General features: G+C 34.8%; 1 protein-coding gene across 7 annotated transcripts in view; it reads left to right on the top strand.

The window, feature by feature from the left end:
• ADAM23 (ADAM metallopeptidase domain 23) overlaps positions 1 to 15,920 on the top strand; it is a 72,547-nt gene that overhangs the window by 42,512 nt on the left and 14,115 nt on the right. For 3 of the 7 annotated variants that reach the window (XM_032693478.1, XM_032693476.1, XM_032693482.1), the window contains exons 16-24: positions 2,089 to 2,160; positions 2,927 to 3,019; positions 3,162 to 3,242; positions 5,173 to 5,223; positions 5,708 to 5,771; positions 6,999 to 7,104; positions 8,557 to 8,676; positions 9,656 to 9,824; positions 11,641 to 11,752. In XM_032693478.1, coding sequence (XP_032549369.1) covers positions 2,089 to 2,160; positions 2,927 to 3,019; positions 3,162 to 3,242; positions 5,173 to 5,223; positions 5,708 to 5,771; positions 6,999 to 7,104; positions 8,557 to 8,676; positions 9,656 to 9,824; positions 11,641 to 11,752 — 868 coding nt within the window. Of the gene's footprint in view, positions 1 to 2,088; positions 2,161 to 2,926; positions 3,020 to 3,161; positions 3,243 to 5,172; positions 5,224 to 5,707; positions 5,772 to 6,998; positions 7,105 to 8,556; positions 8,677 to 9,655; positions 9,825 to 11,640; positions 11,753 to 15,141; positions 15,233 to 15,920 lie in introns of all 7 variants that reach the window. The other 4 variants (XM_032693479.1, XM_032693481.1, XM_032693477.1 and 1 more) reach the window with 3 other exon arrangements.

Genomic DNA, 15,920 nt, shown 5'->3' with positions numbered 1-15,920 from the left:
TCATTTCATGTAGACAGTAGTAGCTCGTGGTTGTTTTCAAAGTTAACTTCATTTCAGCTCGTGGTTGTTTTCAAAGTTAACTTCATTTCATTTCAACTGTACATGTAGCAAACCCTGTAATTCTTAACTGTTTCCTTGTACCATCCAATGCTTTTTTTCACCTAAAAACTTAGCAAGGTCATAGTCTTTTTCTAAGGCAATGTTAGCATGACATCCTTCTAAAGCAGAGTAGTATAAAAATATAAAAATGTGGCTCTTTATGCCAAATAAGAGCAATCTAAAGCCTTAATATTCTATTTAATCATGGTGTCAAACTTGCTGTCCTTGTAGAATTTAGTATCTCACGAGGCTATTAGGCTGTTCTGTTTACTGTCCTGTATCCTTTGGTAGACCATCACCTTGCATGATTAACTAAAATCAGTTTGACTCGTTTGAGTGTTTTTAATCTTTTCCAGGGTAGCAATCTTTGCTTATAGAATAAGAATGTAAGAATTTTTACAGAAAGGAGTAAGTAGGGAAATAGAAAAACACAGCTTCATTTTTTAATGGTAGTTATCTAGCAAAGTAATGTGAAGAAGTTGTCAACTCTATACAGAATAAAAACCTGATTTACTTTGGGGAAAATGCTCCCAGGGTAATGGTCTTCATACATTATCTGTGTCAGTGTTTTACAACTTTGAAGTGCTTTGGGGAAAAAAATAATCATAGAATGTTTAGAATCCTGTTATTTGGAGGTTAGGAGTTAAGGCTCAAAATGGTGTGTTTAATTCTTAGGTAAACAAAACATAGTTCTTGTTAAGCAGTCACTTTTTAAAATTACAACCTGAGTTATGTTCTGACATGTATATGAACATTAGCTCTTGCTGTTTCCTCTGAAGTGTAGTAGAAACAGTGGCTTATGGAGGGGGAAGGAATGAGAGATTTCAGTGGTTTTTTAATCATGACAACATTGCTACTGAAGAAGAGTACATATGGATATTGCTTCAGTATAGTTTTACTTTTGGTACACAAAGTTGTAGGTGCTATTGATTACATATGTGGTTTATGCAACAAAAGCATAATGTTTTATTTGTTTTTTATTAGGCATTAGGATTCCCCTCTGCCCTCCCCCCTCAAAGTACTCCAAAGAAGAATTCCATCCAAGTCTATGTATCACTTGTGTTACATGTTATGTTTCATATCTGTGTGATCCTCAACAGCTTCCTTCTACTAGAAAGAACATTTACTTGCATCTTTCACTCTTGTCTAGCTGTAGATTTATCTGTTCTCATTTTAACTTAACTTTTAACTTCTCATTTCAACCATGTTCTAGTGAATGTGTTTCTGCTACTAATATCTCAGTTAAACTGGAGATTCTGTATATTCTTACTTTTACTATTGCTTTAAAGCAGAATTATAATTGATAACAGACAAGCTTTTTTTCAAAATTATATCTTTGACAAGACTGAAAAATACCTTTAATCAGAATTATGATATATGAAACCAGTATAGAACCTATGTCATCCTGAACTGTGGAATTTATCTGTATTGTATATGTCTGGTCCTAGGATTAACTGTTTAGCACTGTTTAGTATCTGTATGTGGTTGTGTATAACTTACTAATAAGGCACATGGAACTTCTTTTTGGTGGTGTTTTTTAATGTTTGTTATTTTCATGCACAAATATGGTGCACAGGAATAGACAGTAGGTAATTGCATGAGCAAGAATGGGTACCTGAGTAGATCCCAGACATGATATTGCAGACTAATTTCTTGAGGGAATTGTCAGAGAACTGGAAGTACATAGAACAGGAATGAAGTTCAGATATTGTCCCCTTGTGTGTCATTGTAGTGTCTCTCTGTTTATCATCATTTCCTGAGATCATTATTGTCCTAAAGAGGACTAGCATCCATGTGATTTAGCTGTACATCTTTCATGTCTGATCAATTCTGAATAGCAGCACTTGAAAAACACGCTGCCTTTCCCATTGCCAAAGCACGGCACGTGACAGCATGTCTGTAGCACCACAGAAATGGGTTGTGTGTGACAGAAAAGTCATTTGACACTAGTTTTATTCTTACTTTGTGGTGGGGGCTTTTTTCTTTCAGCTCTTTGAGACCACAGAGTGTGGAAATGGATATGTAGAAGCAGGAGAAGAATGTGATTGCGGTTTCCGAATGGCAAGTTGAGATATATTACTCCACAAGTCTTTCTTACAAAATATACTAAGATAAACTAAGTGATTGGTAAGGGAGGGGGGAAAGGTTATGAATATTTGTTTTTCTTATTGTTTGGGAACAATTTCATTAAAGCACAGTCTGAAAACATTTTTCTAAATGAGAATGAGTGCAAAGACAGAGAGTGTCCTCAAAACTGTTCCTGTCATACTAATGACAAGATGCAGCCATTTTCCAGTTTTTGATTTGCAATGTAGAAGTGATTTATCCCTTTACTTTTCCTAGATAATGTGTCTGGAATAGGAGACTCCGTATTGATACTTTGGAGATAGGTGCCTGGGTTTGGACAGAACAAGTAAACTGTTGTTTTCTTCTCTATTCTAGGAATATTCCAATAATGTTTCTGCAAAAATCCACCCTGTAAATTTGAATCCTAGCTCTAGTATTTAAATATAATTGTATCCATAATTAGTTTTCTTAATCTTTTTTTTCTGCTTTGAATATGATTAAGCAGCATGCATTTGGCACAGCTGTTCCACACCTATGAAGAGGCTTCAGAAGATGTAAATCTCCATGTTGCTATAGCATTATATTATCCCTTTACTTCAGTACTTGAGTACTGGAAAGTCTTCTTCCAGCTGATAGTTTCAGGTCATCAGTGCTAAACTGAATCTTTTGTTGGCTGCTATGTAATAGTTTGTTGGAAAGATTAGGAAGAAAAAACTTGCTGAAAATGAAAAAACAAACTTTTGCTTAATATTTTCTTCAGGAATGCTATGCAGACTGTTGTAAGAAGTGCTCTCTTTCTAATGGAGCTCACTGTAGTGATGGACCCTGCTGTAATACATCATGTCTTGTGAGTGTTGCTGCCATATATCTATTGTTCTTTTCGGTTGTCCATGGTTACATGCAGCCTGTTAAAGTTCAGAGCATGTTTTATGAATGAAAAGGAACAGCTTGTGTGGATATAATCTTAGTCCTGAACTATATTCTTCACTTTCTAGTTTTTCCCACGAGGTTACGACTGTCGCTATGCAGTGAATGAATGTGATATTGCAGAGTTCTGCACTGGGGATTCTGGACAGGTATGTGTGCAGAACCCTTCTCTGCTTACACTGTTGATGCTTGTTTGTACTCTTTTTTGTGTTCATTCAAGAGGAAAATTGGATTAACAAACTGCACATTCATATACTCAAAATGATGGGGTGTGTGGGTGAGTATTTCTTAATACTAACAAAAAATTTTAAACATAAGAATGAACTATTGTAAACTCACAAAAATAATCTAAGTGGACTTATAATAAGACTTCTGTAGATTTGGTTTTTTACTACTCATGGGGTTTTGTGTATAATATTTCTCAGACATCCTCCTTTACTCTTTGCCTGGTCTATAACTTAAATAATACAAATACACTTCAAATTTGAATGTATTCAAAGGTAACAGTAAAATTTTATGAAATAAAATAGTTTAAAATATAGATGTAGAAAATTACAACTAATTGAGTATAGAAGCATAGAATCATTTAGGTTGGAAAAAACCTTTAAGGTCATCGAGCGCAGACATTACTCAGCACTGCCAAGTCCACCACTAAACCACGTTCCTGAGTGCCACATCTGTGTGTCTTTTAAATACCTCCAGGGGTGGTGATTCTACCACTTCTCTGGGCAGTTCCAATGCTTGACAACCCTTTCGGTGAAGAAATTTTTCCTAATATCCGATCTAAACCTCCCCTGGTGCAACTTAAGGCAATTTCTTCTCATCCTGTCACTTGTTACCTGGGGAGAAGAAACCAACTCCCACCTGGCTACAACCTCCTTTCAGGTAGTTGTAGAGAGTAAGAAGGTCCTTGCAAGCCTCCTCTTCTCCAGGCTAAACAACCCCAACTCCCTCAGTTGCTGCCCCTAAGACTTGTATGAAGTGTTACTTTTTTTAAGGGTGTGCACATGTATGAGAATTTTAAAAGTTATGGATCTTATTATGCATTTCTCCTGCAAACAGTTCACTAATACGCAGAAGTTAAGGAATAGACAGCAACCAACATGTTTTAACTTGAATTCTTTTAAACACTCAACGTTCTGCACATTTTCTGTTTTCACAGCAACTTTGATACTTTAGGTGATACATGCACCTTTTCAATACTGAGTACTATTTATATAAACTTCAAGTTTATATGAGAATTTCATAACTGATGCAGTCATCTGCTGCATCAAGCTCTTAGCTTTGGAGAAATAAGATTCAGGATGGATCACATTCTCTTCAGGCACTGGCTGTAATTATAGATGCCAATAAATTACAGTACCTTTTTTTTTATTTTATCATCTGGGACACCCATACTTCCAGATAAGTAGCTATTGCTAGTATTTTATTGTAAATCTTTTATTCTGTAGGTAGAGCATTCTTAATGGGAGGGAGAAGGGCTTTCTCAAGCTAGAAGGCTGCTCTCAGAGTACTGGCTAATATGGCACATTGCAGCAGCACACCCTTTCCAAATTTTCACAGGTCCATTTTAGATGAGGAAAAACTTCGAGAATGGTTTGCTCCTAGCTTTAACAGTCTAAGGTTTCTGGACCAAAAAAGTTTCCAATGCCAAGAGAACACAAGAAATAATATCATAAACCCCCCCAAATCTCTGTAAGCAATAGGCTGCTAGGCTATAACTAGGTGCTTGCTTACTTTTGTAGTGGAGCTGAAATGAATGCAGTGGCAGCATTGCAAACACAGCCCCAGTATTAGCTACCAAATGTCCTGCTACTGAACACCTTGTTTCCTTTTTTCCTCAACTCCTTAATTTTTACTTAGAATATGCAGAAAGTTAGACTAGAACCACGTATTTCGTGGCTCAAGATGTTGATTATTTTCATTGGTATTTGTAACTATAAAGATTGCACCACCAGTTATGTTCTCTACCCCCTTTATATGTTGTGTGGTTGTCTTAAACCCAGGAAAATTCCATATGTGATACTGTGATGTATTATTACAGGACACATAACAGTAAAACATCTTAATTTTTTTCAGTGTCCACCGAATCTTCATAAACAAGATGGGTATGCCTGTGATTCTAATCAGGTATGCTATGTTTAAGATTGCACATCAGCATATAGAAATCAACCAAATACACATTTTTGTTTTGGAGTTGTTTTTTTTTTTTAAATTCTGTATTCCATATTTCTTCATAAATTTTATCCTTTCAACATCAATGTTGCTTGTGCTTTATGCACACTATGAATAGCCCAGAATTCTACTTTAAATAAAATCCACTTGGTATCTCTACATTTTACACGTAGATCTTTTATTACACTCCATATTAATAAGTTCCTTATAACTATGTAAAGGGGAAATATAAAGCAACTGCTGAAATGTCAGTATGTATTGGACACAAACTGGCTTTGGGAATGTGGGCCAAAATGTGTACTCCATCTACCCAAATCCATGAAAACTGTTATAGATCCCAACATGTGTGTGAAGAGTCAAAATGAGGCATTTGTCATGGGAGGGGAAGGAGGTGAAGTAGTGTTCAGTTCTCATTGCTAACATCTTGTGTTTTGTTTAGGGTCGTTGCTATAATGGTGAATGCAAGACAAGAGATAATCAGTGCAAATATATCTGGGGATCTAGTAGGTTGACTTTAACTACCTTAAATATATTTTATTTCTGGTTCATTCTTGCCTTTGTTTTGTATTTTCAGTATTTTTATTTTTTGTTCTTGTCATTCTAAGTTAAAGTCTTCTGATCAGTAGAGTGAGTAGACTGCAGTGGGAAATGGTGGCTTGATTGTCAGGTGGAATTGTGTCTGGGAGTGGTGTCAGTGAGACTGTTCTGATGTGATGTGGCTGCAGACTTAGGTAGGGCAGCAAATGTTACCAGGGTGAGGGGGTTTGAGGATTTTTTGAGTACAGTTCAAAAACACATGTTTTGCGTGTTTTTAAATGACAGTTGTCAATCCCATTATCTTGGCAACAGTTCATGCTGCTCCACCTTGCCTCTCTTTGCTGTAACATCCTGCAAGTCAGGAAAATTAGTACATTGTTAAATATGCATAGTACAGATTTAAGTCTAAAGGGGGTGAATGTTCTGTGTAATGATTTTGAGACAATTCAGCAGAGCAGAACTACCAGAGTCTTCTTGTGCATTTTGTCTAATTATAACCATCTGACTGAATTCTAACTGAAACTACTCTGTCTTATTTGTCTTTATTATTGTACCTTCCTCTATATATTGTTGTGTTTTTCTTTTTTCTTTTTTTTTTTAATTCATTTTTAGAAAAAAACAAATGAGCTTCTTAGTAAATAATTGTGGGTTTGAAAACATATTTGTTCAGATTTTTACTCCTAAAAATAAGTAGAAATTACACTTTGGCTGTTCAACTTTGGTTTTGCTATCAACACTTGAAAAATAGAAGAAAATAAGCATAGAGTTGATTTCAGAACATATGCTTATCATAAATGTCATATATAAAATCTTTGATTTTCTAAAATGCAGATCAGGAATGACATCAGTGAAAACAACTAGATTTAAATCTATTGTTATGAAGTTAACAAAATTAGACTGCAGGTAAATTTCATATGCAGAAGAAAATTCAGGCACTGTGAAGGCTACATTTTTAGAAGTTCAGAGCAAATTTTGAATTATTGAGCATTAGTTAAAAAAGCCATCAGTAGGTATTTCAGTTTAGCCTGGTGGTTTCCTGCTGTAGTCACTGGAAAATACGGTCTCTACACATACATGTGTCTTTAGATCGATGTTTTGTACTAAATTATAGAGAACTGCTGCAATAAATTATGCAGGTTTCAAAGCTCTCATGTTGCCAGTGGAAAGCACGTTTCTTTTTTCTTCATCAACAGAGTCTTCAGGATCTGACAAATTTTGTTATGAAAAGCTTAATACAGAAGGCACAACAAAGGGAAACTGTGGAAAAGATGGAGACCGATGGATTCAGTGCAGCAAACAGTAAGTTCATCTTGGTAGAGATTATTTGTAATGTTAATAGATTGATAATGGTTTCATGTTGTCTAATTTTTTCACTTTTTCTTGAATGCTTCAGCACTTTGTTTTGCATTATTTTGAATCTTCTTTCCCTCACAAGGTTTGCATCTTGAAAAAGTTCCACTCTGACAAATCCATGGGTGACTCAGCAATACACTTGGAAAGAATTCCAGATTTTCAGAAGAATATACTGACTTTAATTATTTCAGAGGAGCTGAGGGACAACACAACAAAAATGCACAAGTTTATAATGTACAAACACCGCAGACTTGGTAGTGATACACTAGGCTGCAAATGCACATGCTGTTTTTGCCTGCTCTAGGACTGATACCAGATTGTGCTGTTTCAAACTCATTCCAACCATTATTTTGATCAGAGAGGACCATTAGACATTTGGATGCTATAGAGAAAAGGGCTGATTCATTTGCATGTGATCATTAATAGATGAATATTTGATTAAATTTACTTTTCTAGTTAATGACCATTAGTGGATAGACTTTAAAATTACAGTAAATAAATCAGAAGAAATTTAAGTATGCACATACAAATTTCAGTCTCACAATGGTGTTTTCCTTCTTTGACTATTTGATGTTTGTCAAGTGCCTTTCTTAAAAATTATTTTTCAGATAGGATCAAAAGGAAAGGAGTCGTTTAATGAATTGTTTAAAATATATTTAGATGGGAATAGTGTTATTCTGATGTGCACATTAAAAATTTCATTTCTGTAAAAGCTTTTCTTTGTTGGTAGAGAGATGCAGGAAAATGATCTAACTGAAGAGCTATTTAAATTTTTTGCAGTTTTAACAAAGGCATTTTCCATCATTCATCCAGCTGCTTCTGTGACTTAGGACAATTAGTATTAGCTGATATCCTTCTATTGAAGATAGAAGAGTTATCTTGTGTATCTTATGTAAGATATATTGAAATATATTTAGATCTAAAACAAAATAAAATAAAGCAGATTTTTAATGAAATTTTGGGCACACACAACTGCTAATGATTGCTATTATGGTTCTGTTGTCTTGCAAGGGAAATAAAATTCAATTAAAAATTCAAAAGTGACATTAATGTGTGGCATATAAGCTGCTAGAGAGAGTGAAAAGTAATTTAACCTGACATAACAAAGCTTTGTATGATTTGGCTCCTCTGAATTGTACAGTATTGTACTTAGAACTCAGATACATTCTTTGTTCATGTGAACATTCACTGGTCCATTAGAATGAATGATGACTTGTTTCTGCCTTTTGTCATTTATATAAAATAATATTTTATTTCCAGGCTTGTACTCTGAAACTCTATCATGTGGCTTATGGTAATATATTACTGTGATCAGCAGCATCATTGCCAGACTTTCTTTTTTGTAAGTCTACCTCATATTATTCCAGTAATATTTTGGTTTATGTTTTCATTTTACAGTGATGTTTTCTGTGGCTTTTTGCTCTGTACTAATCTTACTAGAGTTCCACGAGTTGGTCAAGTTCAAGGAGAAATTATCCCAAATTCTTTTTATCATCAAGGACGCATAGTGGACTGCAGGTAAAAGATAATGCAGTATTCCAACGTGATTTTGCTCTGTCAAGCCTAATTGAATTAAGAGAAACATAAATGTAAAATTCTGTGAATTTTAGGTAATTAATATATTGCAGCAAAGTCATTATTCTAAGTGGTATTTCTTTTGATTAAAAAAATACATAAAAGCCTAATATTTCACATTTGAATGTGGGTTATCCTTCTGATTACTGTATCTGATCCCTCCAATAGCAGAACTTCACAGTCAGAGCTTAATGATAACACTCAGCATTATGTTTTTCTGGGGGTGGAGAAAGTCTGTATTGCCAAAGACCCATATTTTAAACATAATGATTTTGAGTATTAAATACTCAGAGAAATAGCTGTAGGGAAGTGAAGGCAAAAAGGAAGGAAACTGCAGAGTTGTGTCAGGATAAGATATTAAGCTACAGTTCAGTTAAAGGACAGGTAGAAAAATAGAATATTTTTTAGTCTGGGTTTTAGTCTGCTTTTCACGATACTAGGTTTGTATTTTAAGGACATTGGCAACATTCCTGTCATGCTAAGAATACTCTCTTGCATAGTTAGGTCCTGAATGAACTGTGATTCTTAATTCTTCCATTATTCTACTAGTGTTTTTGTTTAAATATCATCATATGGGAAGTTAGTTCTTGATATTTTTCTAGCTTTAGTATTTCACAGCATTTTGGTGAAAAAAAAAAAGGAAAGAAAAAAAAGAAAAAAAAAAAGAGAAAAGCGTGGCTTGTCAAAGGCTTAAAAATCTCCTAGGCCTAAGGAGTTAAGTTTGACTTGTTTTTAGTTTGACAACTGGAACACCTTATCATTGCTGTGGACAGGCAGAAAAACTATAGTTTTGTTCAGTCTATCTGTATGCTTAAATGAAAGAAAGATATGAGGCTTTTAGTACCTACACTGACATGTTTTTAATATTTTCAAGAGACATCAGTCATAATACTAATAGTATCTTAAAACTTATTTCTCCTAGTGGTGCTCATGTTCTTTTAGATGATGATACAGATTTAGGTTATGTGGAGGATGGAGCTCCATGTGGACCTCAAATGATGTGTTTGGACAAAAAGTGCCTGCCAATTCAGTCCTTGAACATAAGCAGCTGTCCCACTGGTTCTAATGGAAAAGTCTGTTCTGGTCATGGGGTGAGTCTGTACTGGGAGTGAGCAGCTCAGCTTCCCCAGCTCCCTCTGCTCTACCTGATCCTAATGCACCCCGTGCAGTTCCCTACCTGCAAGTGTTCTTAAGACCTGTTGATCTGAAAGCAGAAATGTTAAGATTCAGGGGAAAACTGCCATTTTGTGAAGCAAAGATAAAATTTTAGAAAGCAAAATTGTCAGATTAGTTCTCCAATTACATCTGAGGTATTTGGTTTGTTACTAGCAAGAAGGAACTTTGACACTAGTTATTGTGAAGACTTCTGTGATGTACTACCCATATTTCAAGCCACTTGCCATTTTCAGTTAAACTTTTTTCTGCATACTATCACCTTCGTAAAGTTGGTTCTGTGTTCATAGATTTATACTTTATGACTTAAATAATTAAAATTCCAAACTGTGGGTCCTCAACAGAGAGGGTACATTCTTCTTGAACAGACCCAAAGCATATCATTTTACAGTCAGGCACATTATATTCTGTTATTGTATCCATAACTCCATTTGTCTGAGATACTAGGTATGTTTTGATGAACAGATTTCCTGTTTTAAATAGCGATAAAACCTTTCCGCGGTGGGATTCAGTGGGACACATACTTGCCAAAGGGGCTAGACTTGATACAAGAAGGTGTTTTTTTTTCTTCTTGTTGTCTGTAATTGAATATGAAATTGAGTGTTTCAAAAAAGAGGAGGGTTAGGTTCAAAATCAAGAAGAAAAATTTTAAAATTGGAAAGTAAAGTATCTAGGAGGTCTGGAAATCATCTTGGTACTTTTTGAGAGTGGCATGAAGGGTGAGTGAACCATCTTACCTGTTTTGTTTTGGATTATTACAATTCCTAATTTTAAAAGGGCATTCAGTTGATCAAACCTGCCATAAGATGTATTTATCTTCAACTTCCTAGATCAGATTCTTCAGTGAGTACTTTAGGAAGCAGAGTGTGATAAAAGTTGAATTAAAAAAATCACAAATGCTACTTAGTGTGTAGGTTGTTTGCTGGGTTTTTTTTCACATCATGTTCCAGTGTCCAGAAGATACTGTTAGCTGTTTGTCTAATGATTGACTTCACTCTTAGTTTTCTGTTTCTCATGTCATTCTTTTTTCTGTAGTAACTTCTCCATGTTCTTTTTCGTATGCAAAATTTATAGCTATTAACTCTCCCTGTTGAATTGATTTTTTCCATTGGTGAGATTTTCCTGTATCTCATAAATCTATTGTCAATTTTAGAGTCCTAAGTCCTGTTTTAGAGGTCTTTCAACCAAATGCAAACTTAGGAAGCACTGTTACCTCTCTTTTAGAAGATGAACAAGCACTCCTCATTGCTGCTTAGGAAAAATGCCAATGAAACCAATGAAAATATATCGATTTTGTTCTACATGGGAGCAAACTGTAAATGAGAGGTTGTAAAGTGTAACCATGTCTTGAACCTTTTCACACACAAATGCTTGTGTTCCTTCTGGGCATTCAGGCTCAAAGTCTAGATAGTTGGTTAGTGAAGTTAGTTAAACCTAACTAGTTAAGATAGGGTTTTTAGGATGAAAATTTGTTATTTTTTACAACCTGTGCAGGTTGTAGTGGAAGTGATGATAGAACCAGTTCTGCTTTTCCTACCATCTGAGTGTATTAAGAGGGTTAAAGCAAACTTTCAGATTATTGATGGGTTATATCATTCCAACTACTCAGTGCCATTGTTACAAATATATAAATGGGTAAGTTTTATGTCATGAATTAAATATCTCATTACATGTTAAATAAAGTTAATAAAATGTAGTTAAAAACTAACTGCTGTCACTTATTTTCTTTTCCAGGTTTGTAGTAATGAAGCCACTTGCATTTGTAATTTCTCCTGGGCTGGGACAGACTGCAGCATTGATGATCCTGTCAGGGATACTGGTGGCAAGAAGGAGGAAGGACCCAAGGGTTTGTGTTTTGTTTCAGTTTTGATGTTCTTTCAAGTATTTATGACATTTTTCCACTGATACATGGTAGTAGAATTAGCATATAAAAAGAGAATACTATTGCACAGCTATGTAGATGTAGGTTTTTCTACTTTGAGAATTGATGAAACTTTTATTTTTCTAACATAAATTTGGGGAAGATTTCAACAGGTAATGTTTTTTCCTTCATCCTTTATTCTCTATTTTTTAATATTAATTTTCTTTATGATTGGAACCTGACTGTGTCTCTTGTTATTTATATGATAATTGAGTATTTATGTTTTACTAGAGATTGCCAGTTTCCTTAGTTGTTCTCAGCTAATTCAGAGAGCTATGGCATAAAAAAGGGAAAAGTGGAATGTCCCTAGTCAAATCAGATTCCTTGAAATCGGACTTCAATGAAAGACAAAAGAAATAAATTAAGATTTTAAGAACTTAAATTATTTTTACAATCATTATTGCTTATTCTTATGTACTTTCAACTGCATATGAATATAAATACAAAGAGGAGGTATTGAGGAAATAATTCATCAAAAAAGTTTTTCAAAGAGGAAGAAAAGCACTTGAGATTCTCTCTGACTTCTCTGCCAAATAATATCTTTGGATTGTGCTGTCCAGTTTTTGTATGTCTTGTCATCAGGGTATTGTCCAACATCAGACTATATTCATCAAATCTTATGCATTTACAGATAAAGTTCCCAATAAACAACTGAGAAACGCAAACAAAATTTTTCCCCATGTCCCAGTTCCAGGTTCTTCTGCCCTTTCTACAAGGCAGATGGGAAAAAGATACAGTTGCTTAAAAATTCAGCCCTTAGGGATCAGACTCTAATTGATTACTGTCTAAAATATCTAAGGTTTCAAGGAAGGGCAGGATTTTGGTATGAAAGGCTCTACATCTGTCCTGTGTGCCTTTTCCTGTTGCCCTTTAGAAGAATGGTTCCAGTAGACCTTTACCAAGAACTGTTGAAGATACAGTCTTAAAACAAATTGCTGTTGTGAAGGAGGCTCTCTTGAACAGTCCAGATTTGTATGAGGGAATCTGTACAGGTGCTTCCTGGATTTCTAATCCCACCACTGTTCAGTGTAGCTGCCTGTTTTGCACCCTGCCTTACACAGCTACTTGTCATTCCATTTCCCCTGAAAACCTTCCTGACTGTAGAACGCTGCTTACAGAGTCTTAAAAAAATTATGGAGACTAGCACTATAGAGCTGTTCAGTTCTCTGTGTGTGTGGATGAGGAGAGCAGCATGTACAGCTGTGACACTGAGAGAGTACATGAATTTTATTTTGCTCGTTTCCAAATCCTGTAGGTAAGAATTAATTCCCTTCTCTTTAAAAAGGTCTGTAGGAAGGGCAACACAGGAGGTATACTTACCTTGGTTACATTATTGTAAGCCAGATTAACTCCTCTAGTTCAGAATGGAAATGCCTGTGTGAAAATTAATACATCAATGCTGAAATATTTTGGGCAAAAGCCTTAAATGAATAGTATGTGCATGGATTTCTGCCAGTAGGTACAGACAGCATTTAGACTGCATTTTTTAATGGATTCCTCTGCAAAAAGGCAGACTATGCTTTTGTACAAGGTGGCTCAATGATCTCAAAAGATGGATTATATTTCTTATATTGTTACAGTAATTCATTGATGTTGAATCCCCTAGAAATGAATTTAGGACCCTGAACACTAACAGAGCTACTGTGATTTCTTTCTGCATGCTTATAGAGGAATTCCTTTGTGAGAAGATTTCAGAAGAATTCAGGAGTACTTTTCTCTGTTTTAAAGATCCAACATACTCAAGTAGTTTCCATTAACTTTTTTCCCCTTATTACTCCCTCTGTCATATGCCAGTTTACAAATCTGAGACAGAAACCAAAATACTAGTTTTTCCTTAACCATAAGTTTGAATTTTGTTACATTTCAGAAATGAAACACTCATGATGTGAAAATTAAAGCCTAATAGGTTTAAGATTTTTCACACCATAAATCCAAGCATTTTTCTTACTACAATTAGAACATGTATAGTTAGGAAGTATTGCTAATTATTTATATATTATTATGATAACTGACAATTGGCTGCTACTCCTGCTGCACTTTTCAGACTTTTCCATCATCCATCAATTGCTTTTTGGCTCCATTTTCTATTTCAGGATTAAAAAAAATTAGTGGTCCTTATTATTATGTTGCTGTTAATACATGACCCTTGAATTATTCTAAACTCAGCAACCTACTGTATCCTGTACTAGAAGATGTACACAGCATTTAGCAGTTTGGGGAAGACAAAGAGTTCTTGCTGTTAGTTTTAGGTTACTGCAGAAACTTTGAATTACTTTAGAGTACTGGCATACGAGATTCTTCCTTTACCATTTAATTTGCAGAATTAGTCCTTTATTTGACTAGTGAAGTAATGTTTATTTTAGTATAAAACTTATGTCTCAAGTGTGTGTGTGTGTGTGTGTGTGTTTGTGTGTGTATATTTATGAAACTTTTGGAAGAAAATTATGGAAGAAAATTACCCAAAGCATTTCAAAACAGACTTCATTAATCATGAAGTCTATAAAGTTTTTGTCCCTTGGAAGAGTTCCCATTGGATAGGGAATTCAGCTGCTTGCTTGTGGTCTATTGTGAGTCAATGAATGTATCAAACTTTTAATGTCTAACATAGGAAATGTACAGATGTTTTTTCTCAAACAAGTATCCTTAAAAATTAAAAATAAGGCCTTAATGTCTTAAGAGGGACTATCTGAACATATCAGAATTTCCAGAGCATTACCTGAATCATATTTCTAAGGTAGGTTTTTGCTTTTAAAAGGTGTTGTCTGTCTTTAGGTCATATAAATAAATAGCGAGTCCTATTAATAAATGCAGTAACAAAGGAAAATATTACTATCTAGTAAAGGAATGAATTTCAAAGTTGTGTTTGGGTTTTTCTCCCTGCAGTGGAGCTGTTTCTGAACAGTTTTCATTTGCTTAGTTATATTGTGGATACAGTAAGTTTCTGGTGATTAAAAGGAAGTTTTCTTATTGGTAATTTATTTACATTTTGGCTGTTATAAATAAGCAGTAGGTTCAGGATGTTCCTCTTTTAAATAAATAATAGAATCACAATGGTAAAAAGAATAGTCTTTCATTTACAGGAAAACTTCTCATTGAAATATTTGCAAACATTCAAAGGAAACCAAATATATGTCCCTTCAGAATTTTTAAAGCTGTGGTATTTGGTAAATAAAGGTTTGTGAGGAGATTTGAATTGTTTATCCAAACAGTGGATTATAGCATAAAGTATTCCTTTGAGGAATTGTTTCATGTTTTCATTTCAGACATATATGTGATAATTTCCTTAAAAAATCTTCCCTTTTCCCTCCACACAGTGAGCATGGCCGCTAACAGGCTAATAGGTGCAGTGGCAGGGACCATTCTGGCCTTGGGGGTGATTTTTGGAGGCACAGGGTGGGGAATAGAGTAAGCATTTTTCTTAGTTTGAGTTTTATGTTTGGTGCCTAGTGTGTGAGGTAACCGTATGCACCTGAGCCCTCTGTGTATGACCCGTTAGCTTTGTCATGTGGTGACCGTATTTGTCCTGTGATTTGACTGTGTCCGTGTCATGTGGTTTGCTCATGCAGTGTTAAACCTTCTCCTGTCTGGGATAATGTGGGGCATAAAACAATAAGTTTGTGAATTTTTTACATTGTCACCATAAAACTAAGTGTCTAAATGTTTCCATTACACCAAATTACAAAAATAATGGAGAAAAAATGGAATTTCGTGATTATTTCACAAAACAGACTGAGTAATGTGGACTATTTCATAAAATGCAGAAATTGTTTGTTACAGTCTGTGGGGCTTTCAGTCTAATGATAAGCTAGGCAGATGAAAGCTGATGGTAGTCATACAGACAGCTAGTTTTACAGTAAAGCTTCTGAAAGTTCTGTTGCTAGAATTCTGTTACCCAAAGATAGCACAGTGCTGAAGTATAATATTCACATATACAGAATATATATGAGCAATTTTTGTTGTCTTTTCATAGTTTTAGGAAACTGTAACCTTAAGTATTATCCCCCTACCTCCATTTTAACAATGTCTATGATTTATACAGATTTTGTTTATATATATATATACACACATGCATAAAAAGGCCCATGTAAGAGCT

The sequence above is a fragment of the Chiroxiphia lanceolata genome, chromosome 7, assembly GCF_009829145.1.
Source record: "Chiroxiphia lanceolata isolate bChiLan1 chromosome 7, bChiLan1.pri, whole genome shotgun sequence".
NCBI classification, from domain to species: domain Eukaryota; kingdom Metazoa; phylum Chordata; class Aves; order Passeriformes; family Pipridae; genus Chiroxiphia; species Chiroxiphia lanceolata.
The sequence above is the reverse complement of the archived record's forward strand: the minus strand, read 5'-3'. Positions and strand labels throughout refer to the sequence as shown.